Source organism: Cygnus atratus, chromosome 3 (genome assembly GCF_013377495.2).
Source record: "Cygnus atratus isolate AKBS03 ecotype Queensland, Australia chromosome 3, CAtr_DNAZoo_HiC_assembly, whole genome shotgun sequence".
Classification (NCBI taxonomy): domain Eukaryota; kingdom Metazoa; phylum Chordata; class Aves; order Anseriformes; family Anatidae; genus Cygnus; species Cygnus atratus.
The window spans coordinates 16,570,674-16,590,637 of NC_066364.1; the positions used below are offsets into that span (position 1 = coordinate 16,570,674).

General features: G+C 38.0%; 1 protein-coding gene across 5 annotated transcripts in view; it reads left to right on the forward strand.

Annotated features, from left to right (window-relative positions):
- Positions 1 to 19,964, forward strand: part of MBOAT2 (membrane bound O-acyltransferase domain containing 2) — a 96,388-nt gene that overhangs the window by 14,499 nt on the left and 61,925 nt on the right. For 4 of the 5 annotated variants that reach the window (XM_035542947.2, XM_035542945.2, XM_035542949.2 and 1 more), the window contains 2 exons: positions 1,045 to 1,190; positions 3,746 to 3,823. In XM_035542947.2, the coding sequence (XP_035398840.1) occupies positions 1,045 to 1,190; positions 3,746 to 3,823 (224 nt within the window). Of the gene's footprint in view, positions 1 to 1,044; positions 1,191 to 3,149; positions 3,255 to 3,745; positions 3,824 to 19,964 lie in introns of those variants that run through there. The other variant, XM_035542951.2, reaches the window with a different exon arrangement.

Below are 19,964 nucleotides of genomic sequence, written 5' to 3' on the forward strand. Positions count from 1 at the left end.
GTATATTTCAGCTAAGAGACATCAAACAGGCTAAAACTGTTGTGCTAAGGGCTAGCCAAGCATGCTGTATGTGAAAACGAGCTTATGGGGCAAAGCAGTGGTCCCCAAGGTCTTGCTTGGGATGCTGCTCTTAGACAAAAAGTTGTTAAGCAGTTTTCTAGCAAGGAGAAAATCAGTGGTGTGGGAAATACTCCTTTCTAAATAAAGGAATTCATCCAGCTTTTTGTAGCTTAGGCCAGTTTTGGTAGCAGTTGCTATATTTCAGGAAATTATTTCTTTGTTGTGTGTTGTTACTGGTAAATTTTTTTCAAGGCCACATTCAGAATAATTCTTCTTACTCGCTGGTTTGGTGTTTTTAATTCTGCTTTTGCTTTCAGTACCCTACTGCCTTCAAATATGTAATTTACAGGAGACTTTCTATGTTCTGGAATAAACACCCTGAAGGGAGGAGGAATTTCTGCATCCACTCTACCTCTCTGTAGAGGAAGACAATGCAGTGTGCACCACATCTGCTTGTATACCACTGCAGTATGCTGCCATGGGCCTTGCTTCTGCCTAGGCCGTGGAGGTGGTCTGCCAGTGATGTTTGTATGTGATGTGCATTTCCAAGGTCTGTTAATTTAAAAAAAAAAAAAAAAAAACAAAAAAAAACACACACAAAGAAAAAAAAAAGCAAAAAAAAACCCTGCAAATCCAGATCACTGCATTACTGGGAGAGTATCAGTGATTCCATGGTTGAGAGAAGGCTGGTTTGGTATACAGAAAACCTGCAGGAAAATATTTAGAAGCTATAACTTCTTTTTTGATACATGCACAGGTTGTCTCTACGGGGTTGATGAATCTTGTCTTCTCCATAGTGGCTCATGGGAGGATTGGCTTGTGTTTTATGGAGGGATGGCTCTTGGGAGAAGCTCTGAAGGTGATGTGCTGTGATAAGAGCCATGGGAGAGCTGAAAGTTCTGCAGATTGCTAATAGTTCATAAATATTTTTGTGAATTTTTAATGCACAAGCGTGTGAGAATTTGCTTTTTCTCTTTTATACAGGTCAACTTTGTAGTGTGCCAACTGTTTGCCTTGCTCGCGGCTATTTGGTTTCGAACATACCTTCATTCAAGCAAAACTAGCCCGTTTATAAGACACATTGTTGCAACCCTTTTGGGCCTTTATCTTGCACTTTTTTGTTTTGGATGGTAAGTTGCACTTCATTTCACTTTTCAGGGATTTGTAATTTTTTCATTTCTTGTGTGCAGCTTTCATATGAAGAACCGTATTACGTGTGTTTCTTGTAGCTGCTGCAAACGAACAGAAAGGGGCTTAAATTTTGTGATGCGGTGCATGAGTTTTGAAAGACCTTCCATTTGTGAGCTGATAACTAACACTTTCTGCGGGTTTGGGAGGATAGGACAGGTGCAGTTTGTTTAACTTGTACCAGTTTTTCTGTAAACTTGCTTGAAAAGTATTCTCCTGAGGCACTGCACAATGTGATGTCCAAGAATTTCCCTTTAATATTCTCTGCATGAGCTAACTCACCATATCCTTTTCTGAATATTGAATATAATCTGACTTCTTGTAGAAAAAGTAACCGGAAATGCAGAAAGTCTGTGATTGCTGCTTTCATATTTTGATCTTCACACAGCATAGCAAGACAGAACGATGGTAGGGTTTATAAAGAGGATACTTTTAGTTCAGTAATATTTTCTCTTCAAAATTACCAAATGGCTCCTATCTTCCCATGTCGGTTTAAGATGAATTAAGAACCAGTTTGGTTTTATTGCATGATAAACAAATTGCTCTCTCAATTTTAAGTGTATAGAGGGCTTAGATTTATACCAACTTTTGTAAAATGTTGCTGAACTATGGGGAATTATTTCTTTCCCGCAAGCTGGAGTGCAGGTGGGAAGATGCATACAGCGTGTGCACGTGTGGCTGTGCATGCACCACGTGCGCATAAATAAATCTGGAATTCCAAACCACAGATTTGGCCTCTACGTTGGCATGTTGCAGAGGCTTTGCCACATTAGTTGGTAGATATTACTTTTAAATTTTGGGAAAGGAAAATCAGTAACTTTTATTCGTTGGATTTACATATGCAATTTACTTGCTTATGTAATTGCATAATTCCAATGCATGTATTAAACTTTTGGTTCTTGTATTCTGCTTTGAGACAGTGATCTGAAGACTTACAGCCCTTAGCAGGAAATGAGGAGAATGATACAGGAGACTTGCTAATGTGTGTGATTTTCATGAGAGCCGTATCAGTTTTAGAAGCTCGTTCTGTATCCATTGCTTTGGAAAAAGGAATTGTTAACTGCAGCTTGGAATTCAGTGTTACCAAATATTCGTAACTCAAGTTGTGGATGGCAGGCTTGAGAAAGAAAGAAATGACCTTCAATCCCAACAGACATAAATAAAGCTTATGGAAGACTCTCATTGGCAGTATGCCCTAAAAAAGAAACCAGAAAGTCTTATACCATGGTAGAGATCCAGGTTATTCTAGTTAGTTCTGTATCATACTTAGAGCAATTATTTTAGCTATGAACTTTGTATTTTACTAAATGCTTTTTTCTTATAATCTTGGAATGAAAGGCTTTTTAAAAAGGCAGAAAAGAATGTAATTTAAGTGAGATATTAAAAGTACCTATTCTGTAAAAGGCTGATATTTGTTTCACTTGTGCCAATTCTTTTTCCTATTGCTGAAGTGTATATTGTGCAATGTTTTTTTGAGGTTTTTATGGTTTTGGTTTTTTTTGTAATACTTGTGATGGTGATGTTGGACAGGAAGAATTTTAGGTAGTTATAACTTAGATGAGACTAGCTATTAGTGAATCACGACAGCAAGTGCAGATTGGATCATGTTTTCCATAAAAAGTCATTATTTTCAAGGTCAGTTAATACTGAAGTGAGCTGTCTTCCCTCAGTTCATCATGTTTAGACTTGATAGGATTTTAGTTGGATAGAACTGGTTGAATCGCTTTGAAGATGTTTCCATGTGAATGGATGAGGAGTGAAGTTGGGAAATAGCTGATAAGCTGAAAATAAAACCTCACAGTATCAGTATAGCAGAATATTAGCTGCTTTTTAGGCTGCTTTTCATGGGGAAAAATTCCCAAACTAGATCAGTGTGTCACTTGAGCACACGTAAATATGTTAGAGGCATTTAGAATACTGAAGTGACAGAGAATCAACTTACCGAAGACTGTGTTTCTTCACCACTGGCAATGGCTTGCCACAAGTGCTCTACTAGCTCCTTTAAAGTAAATATAAATACAAAATATGAAAATTATATTTAAATATGAAAATATACATAACATAAATATAAAAAAAATACAGTGAAGAGGTGCAAAGTGAGTAATATAGTTGGCCTTATTTGAGATCTGTTGTGGCAAACAGGCAAAAAGGTATAAATAACATGAATGTTTTATGGTATGTGAAACAATGCCAGATGAAAGTATTACAAGACCTAGTCTTTGTATTTTTGAGGATTATTAACGTTTGCTATGTTCTTGTTTATCAGCTGGAAAACTCTAGCTAAGTCTGTAGTCTTTGTTCATCCATGCTGTGCTAAAGGGGAAGCTGTCAACAGAAGGGAGGATTGCAGAAAACCTAAATAGAACTTTTTTTTTGGAAGAAGCGATTAAGTTAGAATTTTGACAAGTCTTTTTAATTTTACATTAAATAAATAAATGTATGTGGTTTATTGTTATTAGTAGAAATGCATTGAGTGATTTATTTTTTTTCTTCCTAGGTATGCCTTACATTTTGTTATACAAAGTGGAATTTCCTACTATATCATGATCATAATAGGAGTGGAAAATATGCACAAGTAAGTATTCATTCTTTTCAAAAAATAATAAAAAAAACTTTTAAAGAATGTTACTGTTAAGCTTTCTTCTAACTGTGCATATATGCAGTGCTTCTGGTTGTATTGGAACATTCAGGTCTTACAGTGTTCGATTTCTGTTAACTGTGGTTTTATTTCTAGGAGAGAAAATGGTTCATCTGGGTATTTTTGCCGCCTTTTATAATGTCTAATGCTTGTTACAGTTGGCAGTATCCCCACTGAGACTTTGCTTGTGCTCTTAGCACCTGATTCTTTTTGCTATTACTTAATAATCCTAAGTGTCTCACAAGTATGAGTTAACTGTAGAAATGAGACTTGATAACATCCTGTGCTAGTAGAAGGAGGATGTCTGAAGGGAACAAAATTTGCATGAGATTTTAAGGTACTAAGTGTTTGCCCTGCTCTCTTTCCTTTCTTTGTAAGAGAAGCGCGGTATGAATACTGTCTTAAGTTAAAAATATTGTCATAGAGTTATATTTGTAGGACATTATTTGAGGTTTGCATGAATACATTGGTTAGATTAGCAGTATCTGAACCTATCCAGGACAGAACTTTTAAAATCATTCTTAGAACCAGGAAATGCATGTCTCTTATTACTGTATGCGTATGTTTTAATATTCCGCTAGTTTAGAGTTCAGAACCAAATTAGGTTCCCACTGAGTTAATTCCTGCATAAATGTTTAGCAAAACAGCAAATCCGTGCTTGAACAGGTTCCTGACATGTAGGAAGCTGTCAGGAAAGATGCTGGTAAAAGAACCAAAAAGGAAAATTGCTTTACACAGAAAGTGCAAAGCCAGGGCGGCTTTCATTTGTGATCCTGTCTATTAGAACACACTGCTGCTTTGTACCGTTACTGAATGTAAGTTTATTCTGGTTTTTGAAATATACCATGTTAGGCTCATATTTTCAGGACTGTCTTCAAAAGTTGACATCCAAACAACTACAGATGTGAGAGAACATTAGTTGATCGGATGGCCAGTTTATTTCCTAATAGTTAATTTGGTAAGAAGTTGCTCAGAAGCAACTATTGGTGTTGATTTCTCTTCAGAAATGTAAGAGTGTCAATTACAAGCTATATGGCTTCATATTCTAAAAGAAAGTGTGAATACAGTTAAGTGCTGCAAAGGGAGGTACCAGGCAGGTTTATTTGGGTCCTTGTTCTAACAAATTATGTATGCTTCTTGTAAAAAAGCAATCTCGTGGTCATGTACTTGCTAGTAATTAGATAGGCATGAGTGTGTTTAATGTTCCTGTGTTGGAGCATGGGACCAACTAGCTCCTGATTATCCTGATTCAACCCAAATGGTTCAACTCCATGGCCTGATCCGCTGAAATGGTTGTGCGATGCATAGCTCCTTAGGTATGTTCTCTGTTATTCCTAGATGCTGCTCATGTGAGGGTAAAACCTAGATGTGGGTACCAGGCTTCTGTTGCTGTATCACAGTGCGAGTTAATTGGATAAAACTGGAAATCTTCTCTTTCAGTGGAGGGAAAAAATGTAACAAATGGAGCAATTTTAGTTACAAAGCAGTTACTTCAAATTGCATGCATCACATGTTACAAGTACGTTAAAACAAGTAACTTTTAAAGCAAATAAGTTCTCATACTTCATGCTGACTGGAAAAATAGGCTGTATTCAAACTACAATATTTTTGTCTCAAGTAAATACCCAATGAGCTTCTTTCACCGACCTTATTTTAATGATGCTATTTAATGAATTTACTTCGAGTAAAAAGGATAACTTATGCTGCGTAGTTATGCAAAATAAAATATTAAGACTGAACAGTAAGTCTAGAAATAGCACTTGGAGCACAAGATTGAGAATATTAAAGTCACTAAACAGGTGTCAAAACTAAACCTGAAATATAGTTAGCTTGGTGTCTAGTGTTTTTTATAAGCCCGTTCATAGTTAGGCCTTTCAGTTGATTTCTGCTGATACAGCAGAGTGAATAGAAGTTTTAAACATCTGGGAGTGTGGAAACACAATAGTTCTGCTGCTGGCTATTTTCTGGCAGCAGTAGAAAAATTTGACTTCAGCTTCCTGTATTCAAAAAACATATTGATGGTCATGCTGCCAAATAAATAGGACACACAAGTAGGGCCAGGAGGCGAGCTTGAGTGCTGGACTGTGGGCAATACCCGTTTGGTACGGTTGTGGCCTCCATCAGCTAGCGCTAGGGCAATGCTTGGATGCTGTCTAGGAAACTAGAAGAACTGCTTCTAGGAGGTAACAGAGGAGACTGTACAAGGTTTTCTCCCTCAATTGCCACAGCATTCCAGGAGGAGTAATGTTTCGTGGTATCCCTAAATGCCTGGACCTTTCTGCTACGAAAATGTTCCTCTGATAGCTTTCCAGGACTCACTCTGGCTCTCCAGTCCTGAGGCCAGGTGGTATGGCCCATGTCCTACTGGTATGTGTGTATACCCAGCTCTTCAGGTTACTGTTTATATACGCCTGCGTAGTTCGAGTTCTGGGATTTACTTCCGAGGTGGTAGAAGGGCCCACCCACTGCTGGCGGTCCTAGTCAGAGGTTACCTTTGTTGTTCATAATGTTCTTAAACTTAGACCATAAAATATCAAATACCCGTACGTAATGTAAATACAGATTCAGATGATTTGCTATTAAAAAAGCACTTGCGTATTGTACTAAATATTTTTCTCTGATTATTCAAATTAATTCACGGAAATAAGTTTCCTTCTTCCCCTGCCTGCTGTCCTGCAGGTGAGTACGTGGATTGGGAAAACAATCATCCCTGTCCATGGGGGAGTTAAAAATAAATAAAAAATGAACTCAAAGAAGGAAGGAAACCTTGCCTTTGTGTTTTAGCAACTTTGGGGATAAGGTTAATTAGTGGAAGGAGATCTGAGACTTGAATTTATCGTTTTCATACGTCAGTCTTAGTTAAAAGAGCATACTCCTGCAAAAGGTGGAATAGTGACATTAACTTTGCTGAACAGCTCAAAAGTTCTTATTTGTTGAATTTGCAACTGAGCTGTGTTAATATTTACTTGCAACACTTTCATGGCTCAGTTTTGAAAATGCAAGGCACGTTTAACAAGTTCTCAATTGCAATAAGGTGGCATTTGGTAACTGATGTGGTGTTCATGTTTTTTTTCCTTATAAATTTTTCTGTTTCATTCTGTGGTTGTGAAACTGCTACTTCTATAGAAGACAAAACCCCAAATGTCAGAGGGCTTTTCCTTAAAGCATTTGTCTACTGTTGGCTAGGAGTTATGTAAGCAGATCTTGCACAGGTGACTTGATGACAAGCTTTTTAAGGCTTCTAGGCAACTGTTTCTCTTTTGACCTAATTGTTCATTTTATGGTTGGTAAATAATGTCCCTTGGCCTGTGTGGAAAGGAAAGTCAATTATAGGGTTCACAGTTGCTTCACTGAAGTCAGTAGTTTCTCAGTGACTTCACTGATAAGACTGAAGTCCCAGCTGTGTCTGTGTAGAAAGTAAATCTGTTCATTTAACATCAGTCCTGTCAAACCTTGTAAATCTGCTGATGTAAAACCAAGCAATGGGTGTGCTATTGGTGTCTGAGATGTTCTGCGTTATGCTCACAGTTGCAGGGTGACAGGTTTCTTGATCCAGAAGTCTAGCATTGAACTACTAAAACTTAAGGGGGTAAATTCTGGCTTTGGAAAACAAAATTCACTTAGCTATTGGCTGTCATATTTAAGGCGTAAAAAGAAAATGGATGAAGGATCTGGAAACTACTAGTGGTAAATATTTAATGAGTTGGGTATGTGTGTGCATAGAACTGATATTTTTTTATAGAAACTTCTGGTTTCCCAGAGCTTTGTAAAGGTTTCAGACATCTGACTGATTGTTGCGTAGAACACTTGTGTACATCTTTTATGGAAATACTTACCTTTCCTTTCACAATTATGAATAATACTTTTCATTTGGAACTATGTCACTTCTGTAGAATAGTAGTGATTGCTTATTTGGAAGACTATTTTTAAAAGAGGATTTAATATATTGTTTTAGTTCTCTTTTTAGCAGTTAAAGAAGAGAAGCCACCACAGTCACATTGGTTTCGACTAACTTCAGTAGGTTAATCATTCAAATACTTTGTAGAAGTTGATCAAGTACTGGCTGCTGGTTGAAGACTAGCATTTTGAGCTCCTAATGTTTTGCCACAGATTTAATCTATAAATGTTGTGCCGAAGGGATTACAAATACAGTCAGTGTCCACCAGAGAAATGCAGATAAGTAAACCTAATGATAATATGGATGTCTTGCAGAAGTCTGTCGTCTTAAGTCTGTCGTCTTAATATGGAGGCCTTGGTGGAGAAAAGCAAGCGTGGTGCTTTGAAGGTTTATGAAGAACGTATGTGATGTAGATAAAGAAGAACTTTTTTGTCTTCAAAAGGGAATCTGATGAAGCATCTAAAATTAGTCATCACCAAATCAACAGATTGAAATAACGACCTAATAATTGTTAAGGATTTGAATAAGAAATGTTATCAATTTCTAGTAGTAATTTTTAGCCAAACTAGGATTGGAAGCCTGTCAACATAATTACATTTCTTTGAAGGCACGAGGGCATCCAGAGAACTGTAAGCTATCTGGCATAACTTTTCAGTTGAAGTTTGTAATTCATTTATGTAACTTGAGTAAAATGTCTGCTACGTAGGTAGCTGCCAAAGGACAGTGGCCATAGCACTAAGAATACCTGGATTCAGAATTCATTGAAGTATTAGCAGCTGGAAGCTGTTCTTCATATACAAACAAAATTTTTCTGCATTTCTGTCTGTACAGTTAGTTTTTGTATCATTCAGCCAAAGATAAATTCAATATGGGCGTGGTGGTGGTGTGGGAATATCAGATCTACAGGTTTAAGGTTTCTGTAGTCTTAAATAACAGAAGAAGCAAGTACTGTTTTGTCACTGAGCAAATTTTGTTGCTTTATCAGATGGATGCTGTATGCAAAACAAACAAAAAGAACCCCAAAAATTCTGTTCTTAGGGAAAGTGTATTTAATTAAAAAGACATTTAAAAGTAATTTCTGCATAGATGAGAATCAAATACATCTTATACTGTAGAAGTTACACTGTTTGCATAGCAGTTTCATCCTCTCCTATTAGAAATAACTTTGAAGGCTAATCAGTGACTGTATTTAGGAGAATATTTCAATAGTTATCAACTAACAAGACTAAGTTTTCCATTTTGAAGTGGTGTATATTTTTTTCACAGTGAAACTGCTTCAGCATAAACAGTGTTGTAGCTACAATACCTAATGCAAACCTCAAATATATGAAAAGATAATCCTTTATTTTCTTTTCCATAAGTAGCAGTGAGATTACTTGGAGAATTTTGTCCCGTTCTAGTAGCCGTGATTAAGAAATGATTTGGAAAAACTGAATGTCATGGAAAGAGCCATAGCAGTGATTTGGGAGATTGAACCCATGTATTAAGAACCCTGTCAGGTCCTGTTTATTCAGTTCATTGAAGGACTACAAGAGAGTAAAGCATTCATACAGGAAATTAAATGGAGAGAAGTTTTGTTTTAACCAAGCACTGCACAAAGTGAGTCAAAGGTACTGGAAGCAAGATTCCCATCTCAGGAATGTAGCTGGAGACTGTTCGTTGCTATCAGAAATGCTAATAGGCTTCTGCCTCGCTCGTTGAATTGGTTAGCATGTTTTTTTAAATTGGAAAGTGTACGGTCTGGTTCCTAGACGGTCTTCCTAGTTATATAAAGTCTTTGCCATGATAAAAATCTTGAAGACTTGTTTGTTTGCAGAAGTGAGTACTAGTTTCTTTTCTGCAGGAACGTAGCTTAACTCTGCATGTATACTGAAAAGGTTAAAAACAGAGTTAAAAATAGAACTAACAGAGATAACTGAAGCTTATGATTTGAAATAGGATCTATGTTTTTGTTAACTTTATCCTAAAGAAGTTTTGTTCTTCACTGCCAAGTTACTTCTTTATGTGGTTAAATCAGATGACCTACTTGCGACTGTCTTACCCACGCACATGAGACCTCTGCACAGAGCTCCACTGTCATGTTGGTGCTGCCTTGGTAATTTATGGAGTTAGAACTTGGATGGGGCATGTCCTGTAGTTCTTTAAAGTTTAATAGCTGCTGCCCACGTGCTCTCTGCATCTCTTCTACATCAAATTACTCATCAAAACAACTAACAGTTTAAAACTGACCAAGTTTTAAAAAACAACAGCGACAACAGAAGTACTAACAAAGCAAACCTTACATCCCTCTTTATTTTTGTGGAGGTTGAAAATTGTTTGTTAGTACCAGGGGGTTTGTTTGTTTTCCATCATGCATCCTTTATTGGTTTATTTATCCCCCAAATTTGTTACATTTTCTTTTTGTGAGCCTCACCTAGAGATCAAACTTAAATATTCTGAAGAGTGTGCATGAAAACAGTGGCTAGCAACAGGCAGTGATTCTCTGTATGCTGAAGATTTGGCCGTTACAAAAATAGCCATGTAAATAGATGGCTGCCTTCAATGACTTGAAGTGAGCACTTGTCGAAGTAAATAGCTGTGAAGGAATTTCCTAGTAATCCTTGTGAATTTTTTTTTGAAAGAGCTTGTTTTAAATAGCTGCTACAAGCTCATCCACTTCAATAACTTCCTGTAACTCTCCTGGCTGTGTTTTGATAGAACTTAATGAGTTACTTAAAACAATAAAGGTGTAAGTTGAAAGCATTTTGATATAATATCCTTCTTAAAACTGAAGTGTTTGAATGGAAAGGCCTTTGCTGATCATACTTTTGTGATTACAGAAATTAAATGAAAATTAGAACTGGAATTGTTATCTTTAATGTGTGTAAATTTTTCATTTATTTTTAGATGACTAAGTACATTTAGTTTTCTTTTTCCCCTGATGTTTATATATCAGGAGGAAGAAGGAGGGACAGAAATTATAAAGTGTCTGCAGCTTTGTGAAGTTTGGCGCTTAAAAATAGGCTGGTAAAGATGACCAACTGCAAAGCAATATGAATAATTTTTCAAGTCTTGTAGTCGTGTTGCATTTAGGTCTTCAGTTGCATCGGTGCAGAGGAGACATAGGCTGTCTCAGTGCAACTACAACAAATCCTGATAAAATATGTATTTCCAGGGAGAGGAGTCTAAGTTAGCGTGTTTAAAATTTCCAACCTCTTTATTTCTGACTTGATTGCTGATGTCCTTGAAGGAAAGGAGTTCTCAGAAGAACAGGCATGTTAACAATGTTGCTGGAATGCAGAGCGTCCATCACACCTGAGGTGAAAATCGGTGAAAAATTTCTGGACTTCGGTTTTATGAAGTAGCTATAGATCAAGTATTGATGTTTAATTGAAAGAGTTCTCTTGCTTCCCTAAACCAAATTGATAGGTAGCTTTTTTCACTCTGTGTACATCACTTCTATAAGCAGAGAGAGGAGTCTTTTGTTGGAAAGAAGCAGTAATGTAAAATGGCTGGGTGCGTGAGGAATCTGTTGGTACTGAGTAGCTGTTGCTTTTTGGCTTTCATAGATCTCAATTTTTTTGTAATCTTTGTGCTTGAAGTGAAGCTGGGCACAATTAATCAAACAAAAGAGAATTGGTAGTGAGTGTAAAGTCATGTTTTCTGGGCAGCACATTTGCTTGATAATCCTTGAAAGCTGTAGCATTTATATAGATACTTCTTCAAGGCACATTACTCTGCCTGTCATGCTGCCAAGCAACTTGACTGCTAGCAAATGAGCTCTGAGTCATGGTATCATTGCTGCATGGTTTATTACCTCAACAAACTATCGTTGTCAAATAAATCAGGCTCCCTACAAAATGAAATGGCAGAATAAATTGTACCTAGAAGAGTTCAGTGAAAGCTGTGCTCGTCTTCAGCTTCTGGCAAAGACAGCTGCTAATAAGAGTTGATTAAAAATTCTGGTTGTATGGCATTGACTGAACTGAACCAGTTGCGCCTGTGATAGAGGGCTTATATGCAAGGATTCTGTATATTGCAGTCAACTTTTTTTCTCTAAGAGCGTGCTTCTGCATACTTTTATTCTTTGAAATATTGTTGTGCTTGAGACAGACTTGAGTAATAATGGCAAGTTCAGCAAACAGTCGTTTCATTGCCCTTAATGGAACTGTTGGCTGTAAATCATGCAAGTCCGTTTTGCCTGCAGAACTGCAAGTGGTGGTGTATGAAGTGCCTGGGCTGGAGCTAAAAGATGGTGAAGAGATGAAAGAGCATGGCCCTTATACAGGTGCACGTTACTTTAAAGCAAACCAACAAACAAACAGAAAAGCCTGCTTGTATACCCTTTCTTTTAAGGGAAGCTGGATGTAAATAAAAAGGAAGGATATTAAAAAATATGAACTTCATTTTAAAATCCATTAACATAAGAAGTTTCATGTAGTATCTTTATTAAAAATGCTAACAAACTTAGAAAGCTGATCGGTTTTGCAGGTAAAATGCCTTTACTGGGAATATATGAGACCATAAAATCATGACATAGCTGAGTTGGGAAGTGTTTCCTGGTCCAGCCCTTCCTGTTTAGAGCAGGATCAACAACAGCAGGTTGTTCTATGAAACTGAAGCCTTCCTTAATGTGAACACGATCCTGGATCGTTCCAGTTGTCGTAAGCATGCTAGCCATTTCCTTTCGGTGTCTTGCTTCAATGGCTATTACAGCGCAGCATTTCTTTGAGGTGACTTCATGCAGTATAGTTTTCTGATCTGGGCTAACCACAAAAGCTTTATTTTTATTCTTTAATCTTCTTCTGTTCCATGATAGCCCAGTATTGTCAAGTTTTCTTGAAATTGCACAGATTTAGCCTTGTTAACTCAAGTGTACTAGGATCCTTTCAATTAACATGAAATGAAACAACTGAGACAATTACTTTGGTATGAGGAGACTGTGTTAGGCAACAAGTATTAAACTATTTTCCCGTCTTTCTTTCTGAGGAAAAAGTAATACCAATAATAAAAAGGGGTGGGGGAGAAACACAAGACAAAGACTACAAGAGAAAATGTGTCTTGCATCTTTAAGTTAGTAGAAACAGGTGGAATCCAGGCTGGGTAATAAAGAGATATCAGAGGCAGTATTTGATATTTCAAGTTGTTTTTACTTCTGACTTGCTTTCCGATTGCATTTGAAGACAAATGTGTCTTCAGTGTACAAACAACAAATTCCTTCTTTTGTTATATGCCATGAAATGATGTGTAGGAGACTTACTTTTCAGAATGGTTGGATTACTTGGAGATTTTAGGGCAATTGTGCAAAAAAAAAGTCATGTTTACTTGTAGATAGGTGGCATAGTTTTTAGCTGTCAAACCTGCAGTTCTGATGTTAAATTTCCAACTCTGCTGTTTGAAAGTTACACTTCATTATGTTTTAAGAGAAGTGGATAAGTAATAAGAAAATAAATTGTGAATGGCTGGCTGTGACGCCCATCTTTAATCTGACCTGAGTGTGATGGAGCTTTCCATGTCCTACTTCCTAACAGAATTTGACTATATGGTACGGAAGCAGTTTTTCCTCTGTCTGTCTTTTAAGAACATGCAAGTACCGTGAACAATGTAGCATGGTGTTCATCTTCAAAGCTGGAAATGAAATGTGAAATACTTAATATAGACAAGTGCTGAGCAGTTTGCAGTCACTACTAATCACAGGCACAACAGGAACTGTGAAGTCAGTAGGCTTGCGAAAGGAGGCTCTGGATATTTCGGTGCATGATTAGAGTGAGTAATGTATTTTATTAAGAGATCATCTTACATGAAAATCCACAATGCGTACAAGTAATGCATAACTTTAAATAAACAACAGTCATGTAAATGGGTGTCTTTTTCTTGGTATTCTGACCTTTTTGGGAGTGTCTGTGATGTTTTAAGTCCCACATCCTGGAAAGTCCTTAGTAAGTCTCAGGCTTCTCAGTTCATCAGGAGTTCCCCCTCTGAGGGAAGCCTCCACCATGGTATCCATTTTTGATGCCCCATTTCACGTATACTGTGGCATCAACCCTGTTTAATCACAGTCTTCTGGCTATGATATTGAGGGCTATTTTTTTGTGATTCTTTTTTTTTATTACTGCTTCTGTAGAGAAGCTTTTCTTCTGTCAAGCTTCTCATAATCTATGAAATGTTTCAAGGACTTCTTGAGGTACGAATGAGATGGTGCGAGTATAGGGAGAACTAGTAAGATTCTGGCATACCTCTTTTAAGGTGTACAGATGTCAGATGAAACTTTTGGCAAATGTATTTTGATGTATTAAGAAAAACTGTAGAGACAACTGTACTTTTTTTTTTCCTTGTCCCTCTAAGATGTAGGTAGTTCTTTCTGATCAGCAATGCTCTCTCTGTCTCTGATAGTAAAGAAAGACCAAGCTCCTCTGGTTCTCCCTCCACATGATCGTGCTGCTCTAGAAATCTGATCAGTACGTGTTGGAGGTACATTCTTTAAGCATAGGATATTTATTCCATGAATGTCATGTCTTGAGGCAGCTGTTTTTTCAGCTGATGACTACATTAGTTAGATAGGAAGACTTGCTTGGAAATTCGTGTAAGCAATGTGACTGATTTACGAAGAATTGTCTATACAGCAACTTATTACTAGATTATATGGGAACAAAATTAGAACTGGTCTATGTGAATGTAATACAGTATGAATGGGACCGAAGGAGCTCTGTAGGAGAATGGAAGGGACTTGCTGCCGAGATGCTGTCAGACCTCCATCAGAAGCCAAGGGTTTCTTCGTTGTTTCTTTACTGTTTTATGTGAACGTGTGATATAACAACATCTACATCCAGGCAGGATATCTGCAAACTGAAATGTCGAAGGCTTTCTAATCCTTTCCAAAGGGTATGAAAGCAAACCCTGGTTCCATAGGTGGCTTCTGAAAAGGAGGTTGACAAAAAGCTTTATTCTGATGTTGCTTTGATATAAAGTGTGTGTCTTTTAGGAGCCAGTTTTTCTCTGGCACTTTTCCATGCTTCATGTTTGGGCAATTAGTGTCTGTGAGACGATTCAGCTAAACATTAGAAAGATCTGAAAGGAGTCTAAGGCACCTAGAAACAGACTGAGTTTAGTTTGAATAGCAACACACTGCTGACACAAAATGTAATTACTCAATGCGTCTTTCTAAGATCCTGCAAAGACCTTCCCTTTGCAGTGTAGAAGTGCAAGTACCTCAAGACTATGAAATGATTTCTGCTCCTAAATGAAATGATCTCTGCTCCTAAATGCTATCATTATATAAAGGAGAACTAAAGTATAAAGGATGAAATAAATCATTTAGAATGCATGTTTAAATTGGATGCTATTGCTGTCCAGTTCTTATGGTAGGTGATCAACCTGTTGCTGTTAGTAGGAAAAAAGGTATTTTAACAGTTCATGATGCATGTGATGCTTTCTAAACTTGGTAAAATGGGCAATGTAAAAGTAATGCTGTTATGTCTAATACGTCCATTCCTGACTAGCATCACCTGCTTGTGTTGATAAGCAAAATCAATGAAGTAAAATAATTCTTTTTGCATCTTCTGCAAGATGCAAACTTTTGCATTTTCCATTTTAGGAATTAACTAGATATAGTTAATGCCTGCTGAGAGATTCTTGGAAATTTGTTCTTTGGGTCAGCACTGGGTACTAGTTAACATATCTTTTATCAGAATGGTCACTGGGTGCTTGTGTACATTGTGAAATGAAGTCATTATCTGATGATCCATGGTGTATTTCTCCATTATTTTACAATCACAATTTGATTTGATGTCTATCTTTTTCTCATGGGAAGAGTGAAAATGTCAACAAATTGTTCTTATGTCTTAATTGCTCTTACTCTTTTGCCATCTACAAACACCCAGGAACATGGTGGCAGAACATCTGGTTTATTCTTGATGGCCCTGCTTCAGTTGCCATGTCACACGACATTAACAGTGATGACATGTTTGAAATGGCATTAGATCAAGTGACTGAACAGGTGCCTGACCAACCTGTGTAGGTCACTTTCCTTTGCTCTCCTTGGGAGGGAAAATTCTTGCAATGTTTGTGTCCTTGTGTGCGAACGTGATTAAGAATGGTAGTGTGTAGTGATTAATAGGTAACTCTTGCAACTCATGGTTGATTTGGCAGCTGAGTGAAGATGGAGTGCAACAAGAGGAGACCAAACAACCCAAACAGAATTAGTATTTGAATTCTGGACTTTGTGTATTTATTGTTTTCCTGACCCATTCATCTCTTATCTTTGAGTACTTAGCCTTTGTCGTTGGGTAACTTCAGCAGACAATCCTTGAACTGTCAATGTGGTCAGTTAAGGATTCACTGCCATGGGAAATCTTTTGCAAGGGAGAACATTGATTAGATTTGCTAGAGAAACTCAGTGCTTCATCTCTTAGAGGGAGCCTGAAGGATCCCAGCATGGGACTCCTGCCGGATGGACAGTGGTTGTTGGATGCTTTAGATGCCAAGAGCATTGAGGAGGCAGAGACAAAGAATGGATGATAGCCTCGATATAAGGCAGAAATCTCTCATTAAAGGCTCAACAGTGATCCTTTTCCTGCAGCAAACGGTGGCTTTGTCTGCTCTGCCAGCACCTTATTTTCCAATGGCAAAATTTTGGGCTTGGAGTTCAAGGAATGACTCACAGGAGCAAGTCCTAGTTTTCTGATGCTCACCTGAAGGAATCTGTCTCGTTAATTGTAACAGGCTGAAAAGTCTTCACAGGATCACAGAATGGTTTAGACTGGAAGAGACCTCTGGAGGCATCCGGTCCAGCCCCTGCTCAAGCAGAGACACTCAAAGCAGGGTGCCCAGGACCACGTCCACGTGGCTTTTGAAGATCTCCAAGGAGGGAGACTCCGCTGCCTCTGTGAGCAGCCCGTGCCAGTGCTGCATCACCTGCACAATAAAAGATGGCTTCCTAGTGTTCAGTTGGCATCTCCTGTTTTCTAGTTTGTGCCTGTTGCATCTTGTCCTGTCACTGAACATCACTAAAAAGAGCCTGGCTGTCCTCTTTCTACCCTTCCTTCGGGTATTTACAGGCAAAGAGGGATCCTTGAACTTTTTCTTCTTCAGGTGGAACAGTTCCGGCTCTCCCAGCCTTTCCTCCCAGGAGAGATGCTCCAGTCCCTTCATCTCCATGGCTCTTTGCTGGGCTCTCTCCAGTATGCCCAGGTCTCTCTTGTACTGGGGAGCCCAGAACTGGACACCGCGCTCTAGGTGTGGCCTCACCAGTGCTGAGCAGACCGTCTGAACCTGCTGGCAGTTCTGTGCCTAATGCAGGCAGGATACTGTTAGCCTTTGTAGCAGCAAGGGCATGCTGCTGGCTTGCCTCTGATGCGAGGGATTATCGGAGTAGAAGGAACTTGGTTTTGGATAACAAACACTTGGATGTTTTCCCTTAAGAAAACATCTTAAGATACCTAAGACCATCAGCCTTGAAATAATCCCAATTTACTTTTCTATGAATCTTTCTACCTGCAGTATCTAATAGCCTGTTTGCTGTGTCTGAGGCCACAGACATTACTCTATGTTTGGGTTTTGCTTTTTAAGTTTTTAGTACTTGAACAATACTTTAAGCCACTCAAACATTTCCAAAGATGGGGTCTTCGTTATAGTATTAATTGGGCTAATTGTTCCTCTACCATTCAATCCATTTCTGATCCCCTTCCCCTCTCAAAAATGGAAGCACACAATGGACTTTTTGTTTTTTCCTTTTGTTTCTTAGCGAGAGTAAGCTCGTGCTATGCTTGTACGTTTGAAATTGGTCAGCTGCTTCAGTCAGCCTGGGCATAAATTTGAGTTTCTTCAAGATAATTTCTCATACACGTAGTGAAAATTGGATGCTGAGTGAAGAAGAGAGCTCCTACAGCCCTAAGACTGTGACACTTTCACAACCTTCACCCATCTCTTGTGGGCTCGCTTTGTCCTGCGGACTGAACTCAGCTATCCTCCTGTACCCACACAGGCTGGATCTTCGGTTTTCACTCTGAGAACCTGGCAGTGGTTGTGTTCCTCTCAATTTGTGCAACTCCTTACTGTTTTCCTTCAGCCTGCTACCTGCCTCTCCTGTCTTGCAGTAGCACACTGGTGCCTTGACCTCTCATCAGTGGACTGCCGTGCATTTCCGTGCTCTCCAGTTTGTGGGTGGCTTGTTCGTTTTTCTTGAATTTGAACTGGTGATATTCATCTGTCACGTAGTTAGTGTTCCAGTGCTTTCTGGTATTCATGTCTGCTATAAATATTTCCAGCAGGTCAACCTCTAAACGAAGCTTGGGCAGAGGAAGACCCTTCTGGCTTCAGGCAGGAAAGAAGTTGTTGCATCTCTTTTCCTTCTTTTTGTGGTGATAAATGTGGAACTGTATCAATAAGAGCCTACTACTCCCAAAAGTTTTCAATGCTCCTGTTCTTTTCCAAAGGCTTAATTAACTCTCCCAAATACATAATGGTATCAGAGCACGTGCCAGAATTTCTCTCATTTCCTTTAGGATCCTTGTAAAGTAGCATTTTGAGATGATTTTCCTTGCTTGGGATATCTAAGTTCTTAAATAAGAATCCTTGCATGTTTGCTGTCCCTTTGTCAACAGTCCGACAGATTAGCATAGCAAAAACTGAGAAGAGGGTTAAGTAAAATGTGAAAGGGAAGAGAGTAGGGAGAAAGCCTTCTGACTTGATCAGCTTGTATCTGTAGCTTGGTTGTTGGTACTTTTTCTAGAAATGCAGTTAGTGGTTTTTGTTTTTTCCTGATCTTTGCATCATGCTCTCCGGTTAAACCATGGGGAGGGGGTGACTTAATTTCTAAAAGGAGACTAGCAGCTTTACCCTTTAAATGTCATAGGCTATTTGGAGATTTTGGCTGCAGTAATGAAAGATATATCGTTAGTGAAACTTCAGATCTCCCTGCTACTTGAACTAGGTAAATACAATGAAATGCGGTTTCCATAGAGTACATAAATACAGATCCAGCTCCAGAGGAAACACTTCTAGATAGTAGGAGCATTTCTGGACTTCCTTGATGTCCTGGAAGTCCTGTTCCTGGGTATTTCATTGGTACACAAAGCTGCCTGAAATAGAAGGTGGAGAAAGTCTACCAACCAGCTACTAATGTGCAGGTCGTCATTTAAAGTTTTTAAAAGACAGGTTTATATTTTCTTTATTTAAACTTCTACAAAGAGTTTGATTCTTAATGATTTGTCACTAGGAAAACTTGAATTGGAAATTGAAGTTTTTTTTATGTGGAGTTGAAAGAGATTAATACTTTCAACTTAGTTTCCTTAAATCACAGAGGCTTTCTTTGCTTTAAGTGCATTATTTTGGTTTTGATTTTTATTCCCCATGGAATAAAATAAAATATAAATAAATAATAAATATATTATATTATAAATAAATATATAAATATATTATATTTATATAAATATATAAATATATAATATTATAAATAAATAAAATAAAATAAAATTTTTCCCCACATAGAGGGGAAAAATTAACAAATGTTTGACTCAGTTCAGTTTCCTATGTTATTCTCATTTTATTCTCACATTTCATGATGTGTGGCTTATTGCAAAGAAATGCAATACAGCAAATATTGGAACAGTCTTTAAAACAAAAGAAGAGGTTTTGGGTTACCTCCCTCTTACCAAACAAATGTTTCTGAAATTACTGGTGCTGAAGCCTTGTTCTCCCTCAGGAATATTCATTTGCATTGACCAGAAGATAAGAGAGGTGTAGACTGCCTGTCCTCAAAGCAGAGCTGCACTCCTTAATCAAACAACTCTTAACGTACAGAATGTGTTCAAAAACAAATAAATGATCGTGCAAAATGTGAATCAGCAGCACACCGAACCTTGGTTTTAGAAATATATAAAGGAAGTCTGGGTAGTAATAAAATACTATGTTACAAAAACAACTCCCATAGGTGTGTCTATTTCATTCTGTTCTTGTGTTTGTCTTGCCAGATCATCAGCATCTTCACTGGCTCTCACAGCTGTTTTTTCTCTTCATTGCATCTCAACCCCCTAACAGTAAATTATGAATACTTCAAATGCAGGCATCTTTTCATCTACGCATTGGATCTGTTTGAGCCAGATCCCTTTTCTCTCATATCTACAAATGTTTGTTTTCTTCAGGAAACAAAATCTGATAATGGAATCGTGGAAGAGAAGGCTAGAAGGGATTTGAGAGTTCTTC